Source organism: Xyrauchen texanus, chromosome 30 (genome assembly GCF_025860055.1).
Source record: "Xyrauchen texanus isolate HMW12.3.18 chromosome 30, RBS_HiC_50CHRs, whole genome shotgun sequence".
NCBI lineage: Eukaryota > Metazoa > Chordata > Actinopteri > Cypriniformes > Catostomidae > Xyrauchen > Xyrauchen texanus.
The window spans coordinates 3,031,717-3,058,319 of record NC_068305.1 but is presented as its reverse complement, the minus strand read 5'-3'; the positions used below and the strand labels follow the sequence as shown (position 1 = coordinate 3,058,319).

Sequence of the window (26,603 nt, the reverse complement as noted above, 5' to 3'; positions counted from 1 at the left end):
TCGTTTGTGTCGCTGCGGCTGCATGAAAATGGCGGAGGGTGAGCTGAACGTCGACAGCATCATCTCCAGACTGCTGGAAGGTAAACGAGTTCTGCATCAGCACACTTTTCATAAGTAGCGATCAGAGAGTTTCCCAAACGCTCGTTGTTTGATTATTACACAGATGAGCTTTAATGTCACTGCATATCTCACAGGCAGCGTTATAGGCCAGCAGGCCGACTGATGTGTTTTTTTTATTTCATTGTATTGCTCTGTATGTCTGTCTGTGTTATCATGAGGGCGTCACCTTTTATTTTTCCCGCTTTGGGAGAAAAAATGTCCACGTATTCCTGCCTTTCTGGTTAATAAAAATGGAAGTTTTGGGCTGGGTGGTTTCGGCCTGTGTTTACATACTTTCTGCACACAGAGACGTTTAAACGCTAAATAGTTTTAAATTACCAAATAAAACCGCTAATCTGATCACAAATTCGATTTTACTCCATGTTGTGTGTGTGCTGTCCTTGTCAGATGTTCTGGACTGATGATTACAGCAGCCATTTCTTGTTGAACTCGATGTAAAACATTCTTTCTTCACGTCGTCCATCGTCACGAGAGGCTGCACGTCACTATAGCTGTTTATGTGTGATTACTTGGTCACTAAACCTAGTGTGCTTCCTACCTAGAAAACTAGGTTTGTGAACATGAGTGTCACAAACACTCGTTGGGTCAAGAAATATCCTGTCGTTAAAGAACTCACCCTCATGCCGTCCCAGATGTGTATAACTTCTGCTGAACACAAATTAAGATTTTATAAGGTTATTTCAGCTCTGTAGGTCCATACAATGCAAGTGAATGGTGACCAAAACTTTGAAGCTCAAAAATCACATAAAGGCAACATAAAAGCAATCCATTTGATTTCAGTGGTTTGTGTCTTCTGAAGCAGTCGAGTTGGTTTGGGGTGAGAACAAACAAAAATAAAACTCCTTATACATTGTACATCTTGCTATTGCAGTCGATTACGATTACAAGCTCAATTTCACTTTCTAGTGCTTGACTCATGCGCAGAGCACTTGAGGGCGCTATAGGAAGTGTAATCGAGCTTGAAATCTTGATCGTTATAGAGACTGCTGATGTCAAGATTTATAGTGAAAAAGTTATTACATTTTGGTCTGTCCTCACCCAAAACCAACTGGATTGCTTCTGAAGACATGGATTTAAACACTGGAGTTTTATGGATTACTTTTATGCCTCCTTTGTAATTTTTCGATCTTTTGAGTCCGGGTCACCATTCATTTGCATTTTATGGACCTACAGAGCTGAAATATTCTTCTAAAAATCTTCATTTGTGTTCTGCAGACGAAAGTCAGACACATTCTCACATCATGAGTAAAGGATGAGTAGAAAGTATTCTTTTAACTTCAAATAAAATAAAGGGTGCTTCATGGGGCTCAATTCGTTTTGCTGGTTACTTTATAAGAAATAAAGCAATGTACATATCAGGCTGGGAAAAAATTTAAATCTATCACATCACAATAATCATTTCCATTTCACCTCCAAAATAAATCCTATAGGTTGTGTAGATATGATGCATATTCTACTCTTTTTCCCTTCAAATGATCTCTTCAACCTGTTATTTCTATCTAATCGTAACCCCCTAAATATATCTGGAAACTCCAAATGTCCTTCACACATCAACATCTGTCAAAATATTCGATTTACTTGTAAATGTAATTGATGACCATTGAGCCGATCTCAAGTTTATTTCATTTTTTTTAATGTTTAATTATAAAATATATGGTGTAAAAATACAAAATAATTGTTTTGTCTATTGGAGAGAGAAAAAAACACTTATCTACACAGTTTTTATTCATTCATACCGGTAATTTCGACAGTTCATTCTAATGGATTAATTTCGGCCTGTTTTCTAAAATAGATAAAGAAAAAAAAATAGCTTTATGTGCTTATCTTTAATGTGTTTGCCATGACAAATTTTATTTGGAGAACTTTATTTGGATTTTTCTTTTCTCAGTTTTGTAAGTGTGTCTCAGGAATTCTGCGGTGATAACACAGACCTAGCCGAGGATTATCCCGCTTATATCATGGGCACTTGCCAGCATTGATTAGTTACAGATGTCAATGATTTTTACAGTGGGGCTGAAATGATTAGTCAACGTTATTGACAACGTTGACAAAAAATGTAATTGTCGAATAGTCGTTTGATCTCATTTAACATAACATCATATCATATTAAACTCTGATGATGATGAAGATGATGATGATGATGATGATGATGATGATGATGCTGAGAGCAGCACTGCAGTTTGCTCCTGACTGATGAGAGGAAGAATTACACCGATCACTGTCCAGATGCACTCTAAACTTTCACAGCTTCAGGTGATGTAGATAGCAAAGTTCAAGGGAATTATACAAAAATACCAAATAAGTAAATACAGAAGCACTCTCATTGTGGAATAATTGGAGTCGGAGCTCTTTAAAGGAAACACCCTGGTGTTACATCTTAAATGCAGTTTTAATGCGTTATAGCTTTTATTAAATTTCAAATAATATGGAAGCAAATCATATAATTAACTACTCCGAAACTAGCAAATGCTACAGCTAGATTATAACATGATGGCTCGTGATGCATTCCAACCAATCAGAATTGAGTATTAGAACAGATCATGGTATAATTGTATTTATCGGAATATTTTGCAATGAACATACTATATATTGTTTGTACTCTTATCAACATCTGTAAGTTTTTTTTTTTTAATTTGATTGTCATTTACAATACTTCATGGGATTGTATTGCATTCCCTCATTATATAAGGAATATTCTCGGTTCAATACAGGTTAAGCGCAATCGGCGGCATTTGTAGCATAATGTTGATTATTACAAAAAATCATTTTTACTCATCCCTCCTTTTCTTTAAAAGAAGCAAAAATCTGTGTTCCAGTGAGGCACTTACAATGGAAGTCAGTGAGCCAATCTGTAAATGTTAAAATATTCACTGTTTCAAAAGTATAGACACAAGACATAAACTATGTGTGTTAACATGATTTTTGTGTAATAAAATCACTTTCTGCATATGTGTAAGGTGCCAATTTTACATCTATAATGTAATGTCACCAAACCCAAAATCCAAAAACAACTTATTTAAACTGCTCAATTGATACATGAGTTTTAACAGAATAATTAATTTAAGTGCTTTTATAAAATTATAAGCTTCACATTTCTCCCTTTTTAAACCTTCCAAAAATTGGCCCCATTTCCATTATAAGTGACTCACTGGAACACAGATTTTTTTTTCTCTCTCTCTTTTTTAAATTATTTTCTCCCCACTTTGGAGTGAACAATTCCCAATGCCCTACAGTTCCTCGTGGTGGTGAAGTGACTCAATCCGGGAGGACAAATCTCAGTTGCCTCCGCATCTGAGACGTCAATCCGCACATCTTACATGTGGCTTGTTGAGCGTGTAATCGCGGAGACGTAGCGCATGTGGAGGCGCACTCTGTTCTCCGTGGCATCCATGCACAACTTACCACGTGCCCCACCGAGAGTGAGAACCACATTATAGCGACCACGAGGAGGTTACCCCATGTTACTCTAACCTCCCTAGCAACCGGCCCAAATTGGTTGCTTAAGAGACCTGGCTGGAGTCACTCAGCACGCCCTGGATTCGAACTTGCGACTCCAGGGGTGGTAGTCAGCGTCTTTACTCGCTGAGCTACCCAGGCCCCCGATTTTTGCTTTTTTTTGCAGTAATCAACATTATGCCCAGGGGCTTATATGGGCTGAAGTCTAGGGGCCTACAACTCCCATAGTTCCCAGTGGGAGGAGCAGATGTTGACATGGTGACAGTGCGCAACCATTAAAGGCATCTGTGTAGTGCTTGCTCAATGCAGAGCATTTCCATTCCCACCCCATTCAACAACTTGAAGGGGGCTTCAGCGAGCCCATGGGCCCAGAGGTACCCCTAAGCGCCCCTGATTATGCCACAAATGCTGTTGATCGAGCTTAACTTGTATTGAACCTGGAATATCAGCCTACTTTAAGTACAGTCTTGTACCTTTGTCTTTTTGTCCAATTTAAAAAATGTTTTTTGCTTCAAGTCATAGTTTGTGATGTTGTGATTCACCTCAAAGCTGGTTGGTTTGATTCATGGCGCACAACTGTTTTATGTACAATTTTATGAAACCAAAACGACTGAAAATGGGGACAGGCACTGTTGTTGCGCTCTTTTTACTTTAAGGAGTTTACATTCAGATCTTGACTTTTTCAATATGGCGGACACTCTGGCTTATCGCAGTCCTTATGAGGAGTTACTGATGTGGTATGTGGGTTTTGCCTATTATTTTGATATTGTTAAGTGCACAGTGTGTGTGGCGCTTCAATCCCATTGAACGAGTTTGTGGGAATGGGCAGGGCAGATGTGCTGTACTTTTGAGGCAGCTTAAAACTACGTCAAATAATTGAATTAAAAACAGCATGTTTTCATTAACACTGTAAAAGGACCCGAATGAAGCTCCTCAGTTGTTCTAGTTTAAAAATACATGTATTAATCCATTACCTTTTGTGCACTGAATAAAAGCAATAAAGTTTGATTTCATTCAAAATATCTTGAAAAGTTCTTGTTTGTTTTATACTCTAAAACATTTTTAAAAAAATCTTATCGTCTGAAAAAATCTAGATGAACTACTGTAACTAGTCCGCCTCAAACAGACACGTGGTTGTACGTCGACTTGTCCAGCATCCTGATTCATCTCTATTATTTATAGTTGTTGGAACCCACAAATTGAATTTGTTTGTACAACAATAATCTTTACTTCAAGAACTGAATGTTTGTGGATGACAGCAGTGTGTCCAAACTCTCTGTCTGGTCAGTGCGAGGATGCCGTCCGGGGAAGATCGTGCAGATGACTGAGGCGGAGGTGCGAGGACTGTGTATCAAGTCTCGTGAGATCTTCCTCAGTCAGCCCATCCTCCTGGAGCTGGAGGCTCCTCTGAAGATCTGCGGTAAGTCACACTCATGTTTCTGTTCTCTTTCCTTGTGGTCACGTCTTTCTGTCAGGTTCATGAATCAGTCCATGTTGAAACCATTCAGAACCGAATTAAGTGATCTGGGGTCTTGTGAAATATAAAGTTCATTTTAAGGTTGTGACTATAAAGAGGATCTACAGAGCAACAGGTGCTGCACACAGACACAAACAGCTCAAGATTTGACAGACTTTAACACATTTTAATATTGTAGTGTTAGTTCTTCTGTCCTATTTCCTATTTATCACTGTGACTGTGCGGGCAAGTTTCTCATCACCCAGTAGGTCATTGATTTGGAAAATGTGGGTGATCATGTTTATGTATTCATCTGAATTAGAACAAGCCATTTGTGTATCCTAAAGCCCAAAGTATAATTTGGTCAGTAGTGAACACTAGGCGTCTGCATACAGGACGCGTGATGCAAATTTTGTCACCAGCAGAGTCTTCGAGCACTTGACGCGTGCGACCCAACTTTTCTAACCGCATGTACTCTTGAGCGTGCAGCTTGCATATGCAGCTGGAATTACTTGCACTAATTAGTGGGTTCAAAAGGTGGCAGCGCTCACAATTGAGCCTTTGCTGTCACAACAGTAGATGTGCACGTCAAGAGTGCATGTTTGAGGAGGTCAGGAGGTATAACTCAAGTCTGTCAAGGCTCCATTTGTTAAAGGGATAGTTCACCACCCTCATACTGTCCCAGATGTGTCAGACTTTCTTTCTTCTGTAGAACAAAAATGATGATTTTTAGAAGAACATTTCAGCCTTGTAGGTCCATACAATGCAAGTGAATGGTGACCACATCATTTTTATGCTGTCTTTGTGTGCTTTTTGGTGCTTCACTTTACGTTCACACAGTCAGTGTTTGGGATTGACAACTGTGTTTACTTACAGGTGTGAGTCTTGAAATGTCCTTTTCATAAAACAGTTTACAGTAGCAGCTCGAATACTGTCCGTATGAACGAACAACCGATCTCAAGTCCATATCATCATCATAATCACATCTTGAAATAACAGTGTCTAGAAAATCCAAAACATGCAAAGAGTTTGCAGAGCAAATATGTTGAATACAAACTTGAACTGTGCTGAAGAGCAGGTTTATTGACACTTCTGAAAAATATCTTATAGATCCGCACGGTAAATTCAGGTTTGTAAGGTGCTGTCTTCACAAATTTTCGATAGTTGTCATATTCTCCATTATTTACAATTGATATGCCAGATCACCATCGCTGCCGGTAACTCTGCCCCTTCTGCTGTATACGGCAAGACGTGCGCTGAGTGCAGGAAGTGTCCAACACTCCGTTTTGACGGTTGAAAAAGTGCATCATCCGGGTACTCGTAGTACACTTCTTTGTTGCATTTTCAGTGTAAAAATACTACTAGCACTACTTACACTTCAAAATGACGTAAAATAGTGCAGAAGTGTGTGGTTTGGAACGTGCCTAAATTCTTTACTTTTTGTCTGTATGCTTGAAACTGAGTATTTTTTAATAAAACACTCAACAGTTCTCATGAAGTGGCGATTTTGTTCTTTTGAACACATGGGATGGAAACGCGGCTTTATTCGTGCATTGTTTTTGTGACCATATACAGTGAGGAAAATAAGTATTTGAACACCCTGCTATTTTGCAAGTTCTCCCACTTGGAAATCATGGAGGGATCTGAAATTGTCATCGTAGGTGCATGTAAACTGTGAGAGACATAATCTATTAAAAAAAATCCAGAAATCACAATATATGATTTTTTTAACTATTTATTTGTATGATACAGCTGCAAATAAATATTTGAACACCTGTCTATCAGCTAGAATTCTGACCCTCAAAGACCTGTTAGTCTGCCTTTAAAATGTCCACCTCCACTCCATTTATTATCCTAAATTAGATGCACCTGTTTGAGGTCGTTAGCTGCATAAAGACACCTGTCCACCCCATACAATCAGTAAGAATCCAACTACTAACATGGCCAAGACCAAAGAGCTGTCCAAGGACACTAGAGACAAAATTGTACACCTCCACAAGGCTGGAAAGTGCTACGGGGAAATTGCCAAGCAGCTTGGTGAAAAAAGGTCCACTGTTGGAGCAATCATTAGAAACTGGAAGAAGCTAAACATGACTGTCAATCTCCCTCGGACTGGGGCTCCATGCAAGATCTCACCTCGTGGGGTCTCAATGATCCTAAGAAAGGTGAGAAATCAGCCCAGAACTACACGGGAGGAGCTGGTCAATGACCTGAAAAGAGCTGGGACCACCGTTTCCAAGGTTACTGTTGGTAATACACTAAGACGTCATGCTTTGAAATCATGCATGGCACGGAAGGTTCCCCTGCTTAAACCAGCACATGTCAAGGCCCGTCTTAAGTTTGCCAATGACCATTTGGATGGTCCAGAGGAGTCATGAGAGAAAGTCATGTGGTCAGATGAGACCAAAATAGAACTTTTTGGTCATAATTCCACTAACCGTGTTTGGAGGAAGAAGAATGATGAGTACCATCCCAAGAACACCATCCCTACTGTGAAGCATGGGGGTGGTAGCATCATGCTTTGGGGGTGTTTTTCTGCACATGGGACAGGGCGACTGCACTGTATTAAGAAGAGGATGACCGGGGCCATGTATTGCGAGATTTTGGGGAACAACCTCCTTCCCTCAGTTAGAGCACTGAAGATGGGTCGAGGCTGGGTCTTCCAAAATGACAATGACCCGAAGCACACAGCCAGGATAACCAAGGAGTGGCTCTGTAAGAAGCATATCAAGGTTCTGGCGTGGCCTAGCCAGTCTCCAGACCTAAACCCAATAGAGAATCTTTGGAGGGAGCTCAAACTCCGTGTTTCTCAGCGACAGCCCAGAAACCTGACTGATCTAGAGAAGATCTGTGTGGAGGAGTGGGCCAAAATCCCTCCTGCAGTGTGTGCAAACCTGGTGAAAAACTACAGGAAACGTTTGACCTCAGTAATTGCAAACAAAGGCTACTGTACCAAATATTAACATTGATTTTCTCAGGTGTTCAAATACTTATTTGCAGCTGTATCATACAAATAAATAGTAAAAAAATCATACATTGTGATTTCTGGATTTTTTTTTTTAGATTATGTCTCTCACAGTGGACATGCACCTACGATGACAATTTCAGACCCCTCCGTGATTTCTAAGTGGGAGAACTTGCAAAATAGCAGGGTGTTCAAATACTTATTTTCCTCACTGTATAGTTTTTCACATAAATTAAATTCGCAGCTTGGATGGAAACAGTGACTAAAGTAAATATTAAAGATGGCAATGTCCACAACCCGGCAAGTCTCATCACAATTGATGTCGCATTATTAAATAAACAAGTCCAATCGAGGCGCGTGTTCATCCGTCAGATCATAATTAAATGAGAGCGGCTTTGAATGATTTTTAACCGTATGCAAAGCGCAGCTTTTTTTGTCACGGCGGCTCGCGCCTGTGAGCAGTAGGGAATACCACTTTAATTTATTTTCGATCTGATACCAGTAATTTCAAGTCCAATGTCATCAATAACGATACCAATACCGACATTCTATTCAATTCTTTTTCTTACATTTTTTTGGGGGATTTCTTGGGATAAAATATAAAAAATACAATATATTGTCATAATTCGTCATTATACATAATACAATTATTAGACTTCTGTTTTGTTTGTTTACCCTTACAGAATAGTTTCACTGCAGTAACTATAATTTAACCATGGTATTTAGTTAATCCATAGTTGCCACACAATTAACTGGCTTCTACTAGGGTTGTCGATTTAACGCGTTAATTCAGTGCGATTAATTTGACTAAAAATAACGCCAAATTGTTTTTTTACGCAATTAATCGCAATGCCTGCAATGAAATGGAAGATTCCTGAGAAATGCAAGCTTGTAGTACCACTTGTTTACTCCAGAGGGCAGTAAGTGGAACTTCAGCTGTGTGGCAATGCGCAGTTTATATAGTGAAGAAAACCAACATCAGCAGCAGAACAACACAGACATTCATTACGTTCTTGCATTTAAAATAAAAAAACAAAATTATATTTAAAGATAACTACGTATCATTATTCCATCATTATATATTGAATTATATTTATATGATGGGCTTTCTCAGCAAATATTTGTATATGCGATTAATCACGATTAATTAATCAGGACACCATGTCATTAATTCGATTAAAAAGTATAACCGATTGACCGCCGTAGTTTCTACTACAATATTACTGTAGTAAAACCATGGTTTCAGCCCTTATTACTATTACTTATTAACAGCAATTATACACAAACTCATTATAAGAAATGTCACCTTTAGATATGTTATTTTAGCATGAATTTACTCCAGAAGAAGCTGTTTCTCTGATTTTCTATCATTACCTCTACAAGGTACTGATTCTTCTTGTTCGTACGAGTCTTGTGACAGCACTAGCGCTTGTGTTTCTTTGATGAGGTGAAGTTTCTTTGATAGTTCTTATCCTCCACAAGTATTTGCTAATATAGCCTAATCAATTTTATTTCACTTTGAAGCTTATGATTATTGTTCTTGTTCATGGTAACCAAATAATAAAATCCCCAGTTAAAATGAGCTTTTGTGAGGATCAATAGTTTTTTATACAACTATCACAGTATGTTGAAATGAATATGATCCAGTATTAATAACTGCTTTAAATATGTTGTTCATTGTTATGCATATTAGCAAAATAGTTCACTAATGTTAACAAATGGAACCTTGTTGTAAAGTTGTTCACCCCAAAATAGTAATTTTCTCATTATTTACTCACCCTCATGCCGTCTCAAAACTATAACTTACTGCTGCGGAACACAAACAAAGATATTTTGATGTGAAATCTTGATTTCTGCAGTCTCGTTGGTGCGATCAGAATTTGGAGCCTGATTACACTTCCTAGTGTTTGATGCATGTGCAGAGAGACTGCTGAGGTCAAGATTTTTGTTGTAAAAGAAGTTATATTTTGGTCTGTTTCTCACCCATAACTGATCGTATTGCTTCAGAAGACATGGATTAAATCACTGTAGTCTTATGGATTATATTTATGCTGCCTTTATGTGCTTTTTGGAGATTGAAAGTGTTTGACCCCATTGACTCCATCAAAATATCTTTATTTGTGTTCTACAGAAGAAAGAAAGTCCTACGAGTTTGATATGACATTAGAGTGAGTAAATAATGAGAGAATGATTGTTTTTGGGTGAACTTCCTGTTCCTTTAACGAACATTTTTTCATGAATAATATTACACTGACCTCCACTGATGCACATGAAGTGTATTGATTTGATGAATTCGTTCTCTAGGTGATATCCATGGTCAATACACAGACCTGCTGCGGCTCTTCGAATATGGAGGTTTCCCACCGGAAGCCAACTACTTGTTCCTAGGAGACTACGTGGACAGAGGGAAGCAGTCGCTGGAGACCATCTGCCTGCTGCTGGCGTACAAGATCAAATACCCCGAGAACTTCTTTCTGCTCCGTGGCAACCACGAATGTGCCTCCATTAATCGCATCTATGGCTTTTATGATGAGTGTAAGTGACTCTCAGCTCATGATAACTGAAATGTTTGGACAAAAAAAATCGATTGGTAATAATTATTGTTTTTAAATATTGCAGTTTCGGTTTGAATTGCGATATGATTAAGAGTCATGAAACCCCAAAACACATTTTTACAGGTTGCACATCACTGAAAACAAAGATAGCACTCATTATGTTAATCCCTTAATTTGTTAAGGGAGAGTGGTTATTTTTTCGTTTTGAGCCATTTTGTTCATCTGGTTTAAAAAAAAAAGAAAGTTGAAGCAATATCACAAAAATGAGGTATATGCGTAAACTCAGAGTTATGATTGGTAGGACAGCATGCATTTATGTCACCAGAGTCTGACCGTTTCTCCACATATTTCATGAAAAGTAGTGCTTCCATCCAATCACAGCACTGCTTCATGCATGAGCTGGCATTACAGCGGAGTTCAAATTCAAACTCATGGACGGAACAGCTGTTAGATGGAGCGCTGATTCCATCACCTCTTCCCTGTGTCGGATCATGGAGATGATCACACGCCAGAATGGACAGTGAATTATGGGAAAGTCTTAATGCAGTGCTGGTTTTGATAATGTCTGCTCTGAATGCTGCTCTCACTTCATTCTCAAAAGTTTGAACAAAACATCCAAATCTTTTTTGCAGATTTGATAATGGTTCTGTCGTCTTCACTCTTCACACTTTTGTCTCATGATTAATATACAGCCCCAAACTCTGTTTTCATCTCCTCTCATAATGTGAGGTTCAGCAGCAATCTCTGTTTTGTGTGTTTTTGGAAGTAGCTCTTGACCCCCTCCTGTTTTCCCTCTTCCCGCCCACAATACCCACCCAGATATTTGAGTATTTTCCTGCCCATCTTGAGAGTCTTTTTTCAGCCTGAGGTGCAAAAAATTGGGGCTGAACTAGGGGGGTTTCATGACCCATTAAAAAAAGAAAAAGGCTAGTAAATGTTTCCTTTTGACCAAAATTAAAGCATGTGCAAAAATGCTCTACTGCTTGTAGAAATACAGTTGTAGAAAGCTTTTCACACTTGAGTCCTCTTAAAAATAACCAGACTAAAAAATTTTAAACCAGTTTTGATAGTGTTTCGGCTCACTTTTTATCATTATTTTGTTGGAACCCAATTAGAAAAGTAAAGAAGTTAATTAAGAAATTATTCCAGAAATATATTTTGGTGTAATAATAATGATATTATGAAAGCTTTTATTTTGGCAGAAAACAAGACTTTTGAGTTGAAAGGCCTTTTAATACAGAGAAATGCTCTCATCCACACTTCTGTCCACAAAAACCTGTTGTTATGAGGTTACTTTAGATTTAAATAATTGCTAGTGAATCTACAGTCCTGTAAATATAAAGTGTTCAGAAACGGTCCATTTGAAATTTCAGACCAGATACCTATTTTGCTGTTCTGGCCTGCTTCAGTCACATCTGTGTTTGTGTTTTTCAGGTAAACGTAGGTTCAATATTAAACTTTGGAAGACTTTTACGGACTGCTTCAACTGTTTGCCCATCGCCGCCATTATAGATGAGAAGATCTTTTGCTGTCATGGAGGTGTGTTTTTCTGTCACTAAGTAATAATAATAATAATAAGTTTAATTTATATAATGCCTTTCCAGAGCTCAAGGACACTTTACAATAGTAACACAATAATACACAAAAACACAGTTCAGATAGTATAAATATTGAAAGTGAATACATGACACATTTAGATAAATAAAACTGAGAAAACAAAGTTTTAAGTTGAGATTTAAACTCGGAGATATAAGAGATGCTGTGAAGAGTCAGGGAGAGTGAATTCCATATATTGGGTGCTACTACGCTGAATGACCTGCCACCCATATTAGAGAGGCGAGATCTAGGGACAGAAAGGAGTCCGGACCCAGAAGACCTAAGCGAGCGGATTGGGTTGTAGGGGAGAAGCAATTCACTAAGATAGTGAGGTGCCAGACCATGAAAGTGTTTTAAATGTAAGCAGGATTAGTTTATATTTGATGCGAAACAAAATGGTAACCAGTGAAGTTCAAACAGCAATGGAGTAATATGAGTGGAGCGCTTGGTATGTGTAAGATATTATAGCAGAATTTTGAATATATTCCAACCTAGCAATAGAGTTAGCTGGTAAAACAATGAAGAGGGCATTGCAATAGTCAAGACGTGAGGATATACAGTGAGGAAAATAAGTATTTGAACACCCTGCTATTTTGCAAGTTCTCCCACTTGGAAATCATGGAGGGGTCTGAAATTGTCATCGTAGGTGCATGTCCACTGTGAGAGACATAATCTAAAAAAAAAAATCCAGAAATCACAATGTATGATTTTTTAACTATTTATTTGTATGATACAGCTGCAAATAAGTATTTGAACACCTGTCTATCAGCTAGAATTCTGACCCTCAAAGACCTGTTAGTCTGCCTTTAAAATGTCCACCTCCACTCCATTTATTATCCTAAATTAGATACACCTGTTTGAGGTCGTTAGCTGCATAAAGACACCTGTCCACCCCATACAATCAGTAAGAATCCAACTACTAACATGACCAAGACCAAAGAGCTGTCCAAAGACACTAGAGACAAAATTGTACACCTCCACAAGGCTGGAAAGGGCTATGGGGAAATTGCCAAGCAGCTTGGTGAAAAAAGGTCCACTGTTGGAGCAATCATTAGAAAATGGAAGAAGCTAAACATGACTGTCAATCTCCCTCGGACTGGGGCTCCATGCAAGATCTCACCTCGTGGGGTCTCAATGATCCTAAGTAAGGTGAGAAATCAGCCCAGAACTACACGGGAGGAGCTGGTCAATGACCTGAAAAGAGCTGGGACCACCGCTTCCAAGGTTACTGTTGGTAATACACTAAGACGTCATGGTTTGAAATCATGCATGGCACGGAAGGTTCCCCTGCTTAAACCAGCACATGTCAAGGCCCGTCTTAAGTTTGCCAATGACCATTTGGATGATCCAGAGGAGTCATGGGAGAAAGTCATGTGGTCAGATGAGACCAAAATAGAACTTTTGGTCATAATTCCACTAACCGTGTTTGAAGGAAGAAGAATGATGAGTACCATCCCAAGAACACCATCCCTACTGTGAAGCATGGGGGTGGTAGCATCATGCTTTGGGGGTGTTTTTCTGCACATGGGACAGGGCTGACTGCACTGTATTAAGGAGAGGATGACCGGGGCCATGTATTGCGAGATTTTGGGGAACAACCTCCTTCCCTCAGTTAGAGCACTGAAGATGGGTCGAGGCTGGGTCTTCCAACATGACAATGACCCAAGCACACAGCCAGGATAACCAAGGAGTGGCTCTGTAAGAAGCATATCAAGGTTCTGGCGTGGCCTAGCCAGTCTCCAGACCTAAACCCAATAGAGAATCTTTGGAGGGAGCTCAAACTCCGTGTTTCTCAGCGACAGCCCAGAAACCTGACTGATCTAGAGAAGATCTGTGTGGAGGAGTGGGCCAAAATCCCTCCTGCAGTGTGTGCAGACCTGGTGAAAAACTACAGGAAACGTTTGACCTCTGTAATTGCAAACAAAGGCTACTGTACCAAATATTAACATTGATTTTCTCAGGTGTTCAAATACTTATTTGCAGCTGTATCATACAAATAAATAGTTAAAAAATCATACGTTGTGATTTCTGGATTTTTTTTTTAGATTATGTCTCTCACAGTGGACATGCACCTACGATGACAATTTCAGACCCCTCCATGATTTCTAAGTGGGAGAACTTGCAAAATAGCAGGGTGTTCAAATACTTATTTTCCTCACTGTAAATGCGTGAACCAGTGTTTCTGCATCTTTGAGACTGATGAAGGGACGAAGGCGAGCAATGCGGTGAAGGTGAAAGAAGGCAATTTTAGATACAGATTTAAAATGAGCTTCAAAAGTGAGGGAGGGGTCAAAGATGATACCTACATTTTTTACGGTATTGGATGGTTTAATAAAAGTGGCATCAATATCACAACCAAAGTCATAAGGAATTTTTTTCATAAGTTTTCCAGAAAATAATGATCTCAGTTTATCCATGTTTAGTTTTAGGAAGTTGGAGTTTTTTTAATTTACACATGTTGATAGTGGACTGGTCTTGAGAGTGGGAGCAGATCTACAAGCTGTACATATTTGAATGTCATCAGCATAACAGTGGTAACTGAAACCATGGTGGCGAATGAGCTCCTAAAGGCAGTATATATATATATATATGTATATATATATATATATATATATATATATTAGGGACGCACCGAAATGAAAATTCTGAACCGAAACCGAAAATCCAGGATGCACTTGGCCGAAAACCGAAACCGAAATTTTTACCTATTTAAAAAAAAAAGAATGTTGTGTATAATTGTATTAATTTTATACTTTTTCATTAATTTCATGAATTTAATTAATCTGAATTGAAAAACTACAAACCAATAAAATAAATCACACTTTTATTGAAAGTAACACCAAAATTGGACAAAAAATATATTAAAACTATATTAAATATTATTCTTCTTTCAGTTCTGTAAAAATCAAATTTTACAGATTTTATTAACAATTATCCAAATAATGTAAAGTTTTAGAAAACTATTATATGCACAACAACAGTCAAGTAATGAACTTAGCTGACATCTTTCAAAAAGTTTAAATATGCAACAGTAATTTTTATTAAAACAACAGGCAGAACACAGAATGGCAGAGGGCCTCTATTCCACTGATCTATATATAGCTATAATATAGAATTATATATATAGATCAGTGCTCAATTCTGTTTATGTAAACGTATGTACACTTTAAGTGAAAATGATTGTGCAAAACAACAGTAATTGAACTAAATCCAACCTCAACTGTAAACGACAGATGTATCCTCAAGTGAAGAACAAGTGTAATGTAATTGCTATACACATCAAATTGGACCGCTTTCTATTTAAGTACAAGTGACAGGTTTCTCTTCAAGAACAAAAGTTGCTAAACGTTCTGACCGTCTCTCCTGTCAGAAAGCTCATCAAGAACATGAGATGCTGCACTGAACAGTCTCTCACTCTCTGTGCTGGTGCTTGGGCAGATAAATACCTGTGCGCAATCCGCGCAAGCAAAGGAAATCGGTGTTTGTTTATGCGCCCGTAGTCAAGGAGATTGTCGCTTCTGGCGTAGTTCAGCTATACGTCTCAAGTTGTGGTGTAGCTGCGCTAGTTGTGACATTTTCCTGTAGAATCTCTTGCTGTATTCTGTATATATATATCTTGAAAGTTCTGCTGAATAAACACTGCAGATCGCAAATTTGATGACCTTATCAGAAACTTTGAAGAATTTCCACACCGCTGACATGATCGGCCTTTGTTTGGTAGCGCCGTTGTGGAATTATCTAACAGCTGTGATAAGGGCTGCATCGATCCAGATTGAAATCTGAGCACTGAGGGCGGGCGAGGAGGTATATATTTTCGGCTCATATTTTCGGCCTTTTTTCTCTTTCGGCCGAAAACCGAAAGTGCCATTTTCGGCCGAAAATTTTCGGCGGCCGAAATTTCGGTGCATCCCTAATATATATATATATAATGAATAGTAGAGGTCCAAGAACCGATCCCTGATGGACACCTAATTTCAGGGAAACAGTAGGTGACTTTGCATTGAAATGTAAAACCGTCTATCCGTGAGGTATGAAGAAAGCCAGGAGAGAGCAGCACCAGTGACACCAACAGCTGAGAGGCAGTAAAGAAGTAATTCATGGCAAACGGTATCAAAAGCAGAACTAAGATTAAGTAATAGAAGAATGGAGTCACCAGTGAGTAGTAGGTCATTGACTTCATTTACAAGGGCGGTTTCAGTACTGTGAAGTGGGTGAAAGCCTGACTGAAAGGGGTCAAAAAGATCATTTTGAACAAGGAAAGATTGTAACTGGGAGGCAACAAATCTTTCCAGTATTTTAGAAATGAATGGTAAGTTAGAGTTGGGGTGAAAATTAGAAAGAACAGTAGGGTTCAAGTTAGGTTTACGTACTGGAGTTACTGCCGCAGTTTTAAGTGGTAAAGAACGAGAAGCAGAAGCTAGAGATCTGCATATGAAATGAGAGATAGTTGCAGAGATGATAGAATGACAGAGTTTGAGGAGGGATGTGGGAGCAGGATCAAGTTGGCAAGATGAAGAATTGGACTTCAGTATTAAGTCACTGATAGAGGAGGGGTTTTTAGGAGTAAAACTAGACAAATATTGACAAGAGTGGTCTGGCATAAAATTAAAATCTGAAGCCTCGTCTATAAAGCACTGGCAGACAGGATTCATCTTTTCCTGGAAATAATTCAGGAAAGAACATCAAAGCTCATCAGATGCATGGACATCATGAGCTGGAGGTTGGGTGAGTTTATTTATCGTGTCAAACAAAACCTTGGGCCTATTGCTTGCTTTTTTTGATAATTTTAGAGACGTAGTCAGACCGTGCAGAGTTCAGAGCAATGTTGTATGCGTTGAGGTGTTCAATGAGCGCTAGATGGTGAACAGTAAGACCTGTTTTCCTATAAAGCCTCTCAAGCTGTCTACCAGTGACTTTTAAGGCCCATATCTCAGGTGTATACCAGGGGGAAGTGTGGGAGGAGGGAACAGACCTTGTCTTAATAGGAACACGCTCATGCAGAACTTCAGAAATAACAGAGTGTCACTTGAAAGTATCAATTAAGGACACGAGACATCAAAGTCATTAGAAATTGCAGAGGAAGCAGTAAATAATGTGACATTGACAGATTTAAGGTCACGATAGGATATCATTTTGTTATTGCATTTTTTCTGAGCTGGTAGACTAAAACTAAATTCAATAAGCTTATGATGTCGTGTCAAAAGGAGACACTGAAGCAATATCAAACCCAAATGTACAGATTATATCAAGAATATGACCATGATTATGAGTAGAAAAAGACACCTGTTGAGTCGAATTAAAACAGACAATAGTTGAGATGAATGAGAGCAAACTGTATCCACATGAATATTAAAGGACAATAGTGACGAAGCACAGGCACGAGTCAAAAGTTCACTGAGTTTGGAAAAGAAAAGTCAGATTGAGCCTTAGGAGGACGATATAGTAGAATACTTGTGAGAGGACTGAATCCCTCAAAATAGATTCAACATACACGTATGGTCTTGCAGAAATGGTTAAAATCGCTGAGAAGTGCTTGTGTTTCTCATTGGAATCTCATTTCTTGGGGTGGTCTGCTCTTCCCATAGGCCTCTCTCCAGATCTGCAGTCCATGGAGCAGATCCGTCGCATCATGAGACCCACCGATGTACCCGACACAGGTGAGGGTTTTCAACCTAATTGAAATGTTTTTTATTGATTTTTTTTATTTTTTTGGTGAGTGACCATCATTACATTAATTGTTAATTATTTAATTGCAATTATCTGATTCTTGATTCTTTTATGTTTGTCAGTTTCATATGTTCTCTGTTTTCAGGCCTGCTGTGTGATCTGCTGTGGTCAGACCCAGATAAAGATGTTCAGGGGTGGGGTGAGAATGACAGGGGTGTTTCCTTCACTTTTGGAGCCGATGTGGTCAGCAAGTTTCTTAACCGCCACGATTTGGACCTCATCTGCAGAGCTCACCAGGTAATGACTGTAAATTTTGAGGAAACATTCTGTATGTAGGAAAGTTTAACCATTATTTTGTGTTCTGGTAATTTTGACCGGGACATTTTATTTTTTTTAATGTTTTGTTACGCCCTGTCTAATGTCTAGATGTGATTTTTACTACTGAAATGACTAGACGTGATCGTGAATTATTTTCATTATCTTAAGTAGTTTTCTCAGATTTTTTTCTTCTTTGTCGGTAGGTGGTTGAAGATGGGTATGAATTCTTTGCTAAACGACAGCTTGTGACCCTGTTCTCTGCTCCCAACTACTGTGGGGAGTTTGATAATGCAGGTGGCATGATGAGCGTGGATGAGTCGCTCATGTGTTCGTTCCAGGTAACACACACTTAGGATACGCCCTCCACACCCTTCATACATATTAGGGATGTGCATCTGCATAACTGAGGCAGATGCGATATGCATCTCGATGCATAACCAACGATACGATACATTAAAGATACATATGAAGCAGCTACCGATGCTATGCGATACGATTCACCCCTATTACAATGCAGTGTGATCCTTTTTCAATGCGATTCAATGCAATACAATGCCATGGGAAAAAATATGATGCTATGCAATTCAATATGGTAGGCTACAGATAGTTCGCTTTTATTTCTTTGGTTCAGACAGACAGCAAATCATAAATTAACTTAAGTGCCTTCTGACTTCTAACGCATGGACCTTTCACAAAAAGGCCTTTGTAGTGCACATTTTTTTTTTTTTTTTTTATGAAACCAGATGGTCTCCAGTTACATTTTTAACAGTTCACACATTTAACAGTGAAACAATTTAAGGATGCTCCGGGATAAACAATGAAGAAATGTTTTGTAACTTGCCAGCAGATGAATGTGCTTTCGTGTCGGCGCTTCAAGTGTTAAATTAGTCATACTGCCTCTATATTTTATAGGGGCATGACATATTTTACAAACTGCATGGTTTTATAAAAATCTCCATCTCTCTTCTAAAACCCAAAGAGTTTCCAAACATTGGATTTGTATCTACTTTTAATTGACCAACTTGTGGAGTGGCGGTGGCATAGTGGGCTAAAGCACATAACTGTTAATCAGAAGGTCGCTGGTTCGATCCCCACAGCCACCACCATTGTGTGCTTGAGCAAGACTCGTAACTCCAGGTTGCTCCGGGGGGATTGTCCCTGTAATAAGTGCACTAAGTCGCTTTGGATAAAAGTGTCTGCCAAATGCATAAAAAAAACAATAAGATTTACCAGTTTCATTTAAAAAAAAATAAAAAATGCTTGTTGGGACTACTGCATGTATCATTGCTATGAATTCCTACATGGAATTCATCTTCTAATTAATTAAAAAATATATAATAATGTTCAATGTTGATATCATTCAGTTTTAACACTAAACCAACACACCTACAGTGCAATAGATTACAATAGCCAGGGCATTTACCTTATTCTGATGATTTGCACTGAATGGAATCAGTAGTTAGTCTCAAACACTGCTAGTTTCTCAATTTTGTGCTCTTCTCAGAAGCCCTTGGAAGGCACGAACCTAGTTGTCATGACAACTGAATAAACAAAAATCTCGCCTGGTCAAAATGTACTCGTCAAGTGCAAGTCAGACAGAAATTAAAAGAAGGAAAGCATTATATTTATTTTTATAAAAATTTTACGAAAACACATTTAAAATTTAAAAGGGCGATCTACCAGCATTGCCTTTGGGATCGACGTATTGGCACCCCTGTTCTATGTGACACTCAGGACACGCCTCGGCCTCTGTAGTGTTGTGATTTGTCATGTTCACTTAGCAGCAGTGGTGATGAGAGAACACGCTGGAGAAACAGTTTAGAGAGGAGAAATCAATCTACATATAAAATATTGGTCACAAATTATTGGTCACATTTTGCAAATAATAAAAGTATAGCGCATCTACTAATAAATTATATATAAATAAATAATTTTTACTATGCAAATACTTTTTTTAAATCGATGCATCGCATCGTTAACTTTTATGCTGAAGCGCCGATGCGACTCGGTGAATCTTACCATTCCTAATACATAACATGCATACAGTTGAAGTCAGAAGTTTACATACACTTGGGTTGAAGTCATTGAACCTCATTTTTAACCACTCCACAGATTTCATATTTGCAAACTATAGTTTTGGTAAGTCATTTAGGACATCTACTTTGTGTTATCTGTGTCTTTAAGCAGCTTGGAAAATTCCAGAATATTATGTCAAGCCTTTTGGCAATTAGCTAATTAGCTTCTGATAGGAGGTGTACTAAATTGGAGGTGTACCTGTGGATATATTTTAAGGCCTATCCTCAAACTCCATACTATATCCACAGTAAGATGAGTCCTATATGGACATAACCTGAAAGGATGCTCAGTATGGAAGAAGTCACTGCTCCAAAACCACAATAAAAATCCAGCCCACAGTTTGCAAGTGCACATGAGGACAAAGAGCTTACTTTTTGGAGAAATGTCCTCTGGTCTGATGAAACAAAAATTGAACTGTTTGGCCAAAATGACCATTGTAATGTTTGGAGGAAAAAGGGTGAGTCTTGCAAGCTGAACTGTGAAGCATGGGGGTGGCAGCATCATGTTGTGGGAGTGCTTTGCTGCAGGAGGGACTGGTGCACTTCACGAAATAGATGGCATCATTAGGAAGGAAAATTCTGTGGATATATTGAAGCAAAATCTCAAGACATCAAATCTTCCAAATGGACAATGACCCCAAGCATACCTCCAAAGTTGTGGCAAAATGGCTTAAGAACAACAAAGTCAAGGTATTGGAGTATCTATCACAAAGCCCTGACCTCAATCTGATAGAAACATTGTGGCAGAACTGGAAAAGCATGTCAGATCAAGGAGGCCAACAAACCTGACTCACTTACTCCAGTTCTGTCTGGAGGAATGGGCCAAAATTCCAGCAACTGATTGTGAGAAGCTTGTGGAAGGATACACAACATGTTTGCCCCAAGTTAAACAATTTAAAATCAATGCTGCCAAATACTAACAAAGTGTCTAAACTTCTGACCCACTGGGAATGTGATGAAAGAAATAAAAGCTGAAATAAACCATTCTTAATCTTAATTTAAATCATTCACTATTATTCTGACATTTCACATTTTTAAATAAAGACAGGGAATGTTTTCAATAATTAAATATCAGGAATTATGAAAAACTGAGTTTAAATGTATTTGGCTGAGGTGTATGTAAACTTCTGATTTCAACTCACCACACATCATACATAACATACAAACACACCCTTTACACTCAAAACACACCCTTTTGATGCGTAAGACACACCCTCCGCACTCAGGACATGCACGGTAAACATGGCATGAACTCGCTCTCTGTGTGTATTTCTATGTGATGCAGATCCTCAAGCCATCAGAGAAAAAGGCGAAGTACCAATACGGAGGGGTGAATTCTGGCCGCCCGGTCACTCCCCCTCGCACAGCTCAAGCCCCTAAGAAGAGGTGAACTTGTTGGTCCACCATGATCCACTGGCACCTCTGAGATCCTCCTACCTTTATCTGGCCTGTCCTCTATACAACCAACCCATTTCTCATGTGTATATACATTTTGCTGTGACCAATGTTCTTTATTTGCTTAGGTTTTAGGCTTTTCTGTTAATAATTGATATTAACTGGCTGTGTTTTTTCCAGTACTATGATGTATTGCTTAACCTGGACTGTGCTTCAAAGTACAGCGATATCAGGTAAATAAAACATGTGTGTTGGGTGGGAGGTTGGAGGATGTGGGGTTAGGGCAGTGAGGTAAAGACACATTCTGCCTTCATTACTAATAGATGTGTGTACATGTGTGTTTTTGGAGCTGAGGGGCGTAAATGTTCCTCCGTTCTTGTACATATTCTACTTTCATCTAAACAAGTGCACTGGGATAAATCATTCCCATGTGAATCCTTCTTATTCCTCTGAAGTATTACCCAAACAACTGTTTTGTTTCGAAAGGCCTCTTTTCTGTTTCCCATTGGACAAAAGAATGTTTCTCTTCCTAATGAGACTCTGGTAATAATTTAACTGAATACAGTGGTCCTAAAAAGTGTTTGGACACTTAAAAATGTATGAATGTTATTGCATTAGCCAAGTGACATCTGTGACCTAATGGTGGTTGAGTTTTATTTTGTATTATTAACCTTTTCTTTGCCTTGACTTTCAAACAACTAGTGTCAAGGTGATTATGAGTGGACGTATAAAGTCGGTTCCTTTCAAGTTCATGTGGGTGTCCTGTAACCACAGGTGCAGTTTTTCACATGAACTATGGGTATGTTCCATTTAATGTTTGACAACCAGAAAGTCTCCAAATACTTTCTTCATTTACACTAATTATTACCATTTGAAACTTAACTTCTTTTTATTTATTCTTCTTGGATTGCTTAAGTGTTTGTTCTCTTTCGAGAAAATAAATGTCACTTGTTTGGATATTTTCTTATTTAGATGTTAAGACATGCCCTTCATAGTCTAAAACACACCCTCTACACTCGAAGCATGCCCTTTGTTCAAGACACACCCTCTACTCTTAAAACACACCCTTCATATTCTAAGACACACCCTCTACTTTTATAGCACGCCCTTCATAGTCTAAGACACAAATGTCACTTGTTTAGATATATTTGTATCTGATGTAATGGCATTCACATGCTTTTAAGTGTGGCTTGGGTGTCCAAATAGTGTTTGGTGTCACTGTAGGTAGAAAAGCACAGTATTATGTACATTAAACACCGTGGTTTGATTCTATTTAAGTCGTGGGCATAAAAAAAAAGTTTAAATTGATTTTAGTTGAAGATTGTAATTCTTTCAGTTTACCTTTGTAAATCCTTCCTTGTCCAAACACTGCTCTGACTATATGAGCGTCATATTTTTGACTCTGCGTCTGGATGATATGTAAAATCTCATGATGTCAGAGTAGATTTGAAGTGTTCCCAACAACATGATGGGCAGTCCTACAGAAGCATGACAAGTGCCCTCTCCAAAACTGTCTAAGTCTCTCTGTTACTCAGTACTGCCATCTGGTGGAGTTTCTCCCTGTATTTGCCTCTGACATCCTCTCTGGTTTCTAAGTAAAGGGATTTCTGCAAATAATGATTAACTATTTGCATTAGATGTTAATTAGTGAGAGCAAAGAGTTCTACAAGAAGTGTGCTTGTGAAAATATTTTCCATTTTGTCTCACAACTTCCTTTAGACTATTAGACTTTGCAGTGAAAAGTTTTTTCTTCTACAATATCGGCCTAAACCTTAACTCGGCAAATGTTTTGAAGATGAGTTTTGAGATTTATACGTTTGTTTCAAACTTTCATTTGGAATAAATGGAACCGTGCTGTTGACCCCATGTGTGTGACCTTTTGACACTCACTGAATTGCAATTGTTTAAATTGAGTGATCGTTGCAATGTTTTGATTTTTGTGAAACATGGGCTTAAGTTGTTTTTTTTCTGAAAAAGTATCACAGACACTCAAAATACTGTTCAAAACAACAGTACAGAAAAGTAAATTTCTTTATTAATACAACTTTTTGAACTTCAACAATGTCTACAAATTCTTTGGCACATCGTAAAACAAATAACAGAAGCTGAAATCATGCTACATTGTTGTTCATTGTGCTAATCTAATTTCTCACATGTATCCAATTATCTGGATTGTGATTATACATTGACAGAAACAAAAGAGTAGCTCACTTTTACTTATCAAATTGTTTAAGAGAGATTTACAACTCATTAATAATGGTATGTTTTGGTCAATTTCAACACAAAAGTGTTGTTAAACAGATGGACAATCTTTAAGGCGTTTAAGGTGAAGTATTTGGTGTTTAGCGGCAGCCTGAAGGTCTTTGAGTTTACCCTGAGAAATGACTGTTGAGTGTTCACTATACAACTTATCCCTATTCACACTACAAAATATGAAGAAAACATTGTTTGGTTTACGATTGTTTGCATGACCAATATGATGAAAGATTCAAAATCCATAAAAAAATGACCAAGCACAAAGAGATCATACTCTAACAATATTCATGTGAACAAATGGGTCTCAAAGGAAAGATCATTTCAATGAATGAGTTTTAAAGTAAAATAAATAAAATCAAAAATAGTGTACAGATTTGAAAAGAATTAGCTTTTAATGAACACAATTTAATCAACTATTTTTTGGTTTCCAAGTGGAAGATAAAACATTGTGCCATTGATTCCATTACAAATGATTAAGGCATCTTCATCCAACAATCATGTCGTCAAGGCACTATTATTCCTAATGCTAATACATCTGTGACCGGAACAGAAAATCAAATATCTGCGTGAAACACGGGACATTGGGCACTTGGTGATTGTTGTTTCAAGTGAGTTCTGAGGAACAGTTCACGAGTAACGTCAACTGAGGTAGATTACGAGACTAAAGATTATGTGAGATGCAGTCCAAGAACATGTATTTTATCAGTATGAATCATGAAAACTGTTGAATTTAAATAACATTCTAGATCAGCTAACTGATTTCATGACCAAATTCACTTCTACATTGTACAGCATGTATAGAGAGAGGGTGATGATCAGTTGGTGATTACATGAAAGACAAAAGCAGAAACTAACTTGGCACACTTCGCAATAAAACGTAAATAGTGTGTATATATATATATATATATATATATAGTGTGCAATTAAAAATTGGAGGACATTAAGAAGAACCTAACTATAAAGTGTCGTCCAATGAACACACTTTAAGATCTTTTCAACATTCATTTCATTGTAAATACTAATGTCTGCCCTGTCTGGTGTTCAACGCATGTAAACATTCCTTCTCGGACGGCTTTCTCAGGCGAAACCTTCGAAACAATTGATTAAAAATAAGAAGCCCCATTGAACACAACACAAATGCCACATTTCTAATAAAAAAAACAGCAATGGAAACAATGCATTCATATCTCCACGCTTAAACACGCCAACATTTTAAATACTTCCAAAACTTTACACTGAACAAATTCAATCTGGCTTTTTTTCCTTGCATATTAATCGAATCTCCAATTTCAGATTGGGCCAATATTAATACCTAATAAAATCACTTCCGATTTTGTATAGCAGCATTTATGTTTCCTTGTTTCTTATTTGAAGAGTTCACATAAAGATAATAGCATATAAGATAAAGCTATAGTGTACATGCACAAATACACTTTTACGCAAGTGTACATGGAAATGAATACATACAATCATTTCTATGCCAAATGAAACCAAATTTAGATGTTGTAGTCAAAAATAAAACTAAAGTTGGATTCATTGCAAGAATGAAAAAACTACGACTTGGAAACTTTCACATTAGTTAACGTGAACTGACGATTAATAATGTTCATTTCTATATTTACCGATACACTTTAACATTGAAGGTATGGAGGGACAAATGACTCAAAATGAATCATATATAAAATCATTAAATTAATCATGAACTCACTAATTAAATCAATACATGTCCCTTGTATTTCATCTTTGGGATAATTGTTTATTTTGGCACAAGCTTTGTGTCTTTTGATTTTCAGTGTTACGGATTCCAGCACGTCACAAAACAACAGTTTAATCGTTTTAATGATTTCATTTCTTTTTCTAATGTATTTGAGAGAAATAACTTATTTAATTCTTTTATTTTCAGTAATTTGGCCCTCCATATGAAAGTTCTGTACATTAATTAATTAATGATATCAATTAATATTAACCAATTAATTAATAAATGCTGTATAAATGTATTTTCTATTTGTAGTTCATGTTTCCTAATGCTTTAACTAATGCTACTTTAATAAAAACCTTCTGGTTAGCAATATTTTGAACCTGCTGATTCAAATCCCATGAATCTTCCATGAGGATGAAGTTTTCAGAACATTTCCCTTCTTAAAGTTCATTTAAAACCCAAAAAACACTGAAGGAAATGCTTTGATTGACGCATCACATTTGAGTGGGTCACCTGCTGTCTGCCCGCTCCATGTTCTGCCAAAGTGTTTCATTACTTCCTGTAGTAAATCAAGGGATAGAAAACGCAATCCACAACATTATTCACATGCAGAACAGACACCTCGTTCGGTCTGTCCGTGATGATTGTGTGTTTCTCAGACGTCAGTTTCCGGCTCGTCACTCTTGGTCCTGTTGTCCGTGTCGTCCTGCGTGTCACTCTTGTGTTCCAGCATTTTCTCCATGGTGTCGGCCTCTACCTCCCGCTGCTTCCTCCTCCTCTTGGCCTCTACCCAGGGGATCAGACACAGAATGGCTCCACCAATGAGGGGAGGTATGCCCGCCAGGTAAAACGCCACATCATAGCTGCCCAAACGGTCTCGGAGGAATCCTGGGCACAAAAGCCAAGAAAGAAATCCAGTTAATGAGTTGAGCAGTTCACTAAAATAATGACTTGTTTAATGAAATGTTTTGCGTGGTGAGCGTCATTTCCCAGTGTTCAATGGTGCAGTGCCCGCTTCACCCAATACTGCATTACATGTCAGAGC

General features: G+C 38.1%; 2 protein-coding genes across 2 annotated transcripts in view; one reads left to right on the top strand and one right to left on the bottom strand.

The window, feature by feature from the left end:
* Positions 1–23,544, top strand: LOC127624252 (serine/threonine-protein phosphatase PP1-beta catalytic subunit-like). The gene is made up of 8 exons (XM_052098991.1): positions 1–80; positions 4,865–4,996; positions 10,302–10,532; positions 11,987–12,091; positions 17,734–17,805; positions 17,961–18,112; positions 18,337–18,471; positions 21,494–23,544. Exons 1-8 carry the CDS (start codon positions 23–25, stop codon positions 21,596–21,598), a joined length of 990 nt encoding a protein of 329 aa, XP_051954951.1. The 5' UTR covers positions 1–22; the 3' UTR covers positions 21,599–23,544.
* Positions 23,448–26,603, bottom strand: part of LOC127624251 (monocarboxylate transporter 10-like) — a 69,844-nt gene continuing 66,688 nt past the window's right edge. The window contains exon 6 of the mRNA XM_052098990.1: positions 23,448–26,446. Within this exon, the coding sequence (XP_051954950.1) occupies positions 26,214–26,446 (233 nt within the window). The 3' untranslated portion in view covers positions 23,448–26,213. The remainder of the gene's footprint in view (positions 26,447–26,603) is intronic.

Coding starts and splice junctions, on each gene's coding strand:
- LOC127624252 (XM_052098991.1), top strand. CDS start 23: ATGAAAATGGCGGAGGGTGAGCTGAACGTCGACAGCATCATCTCCAGA. Junction 10,533..11,986: donor CTATGGCTTTTATGATGAGT/GTAAGTGACTCT, acceptor TGTGTTTTTCAG/GTAAACGTAGGTTCAATATT. Junction 18,113..18,336: donor TCATCTGCAGAGCTCACCAG/GTAATGACTGTA, acceptor CTTTGTCGGTAG/GTGGTTGAAGATGGGTATGA.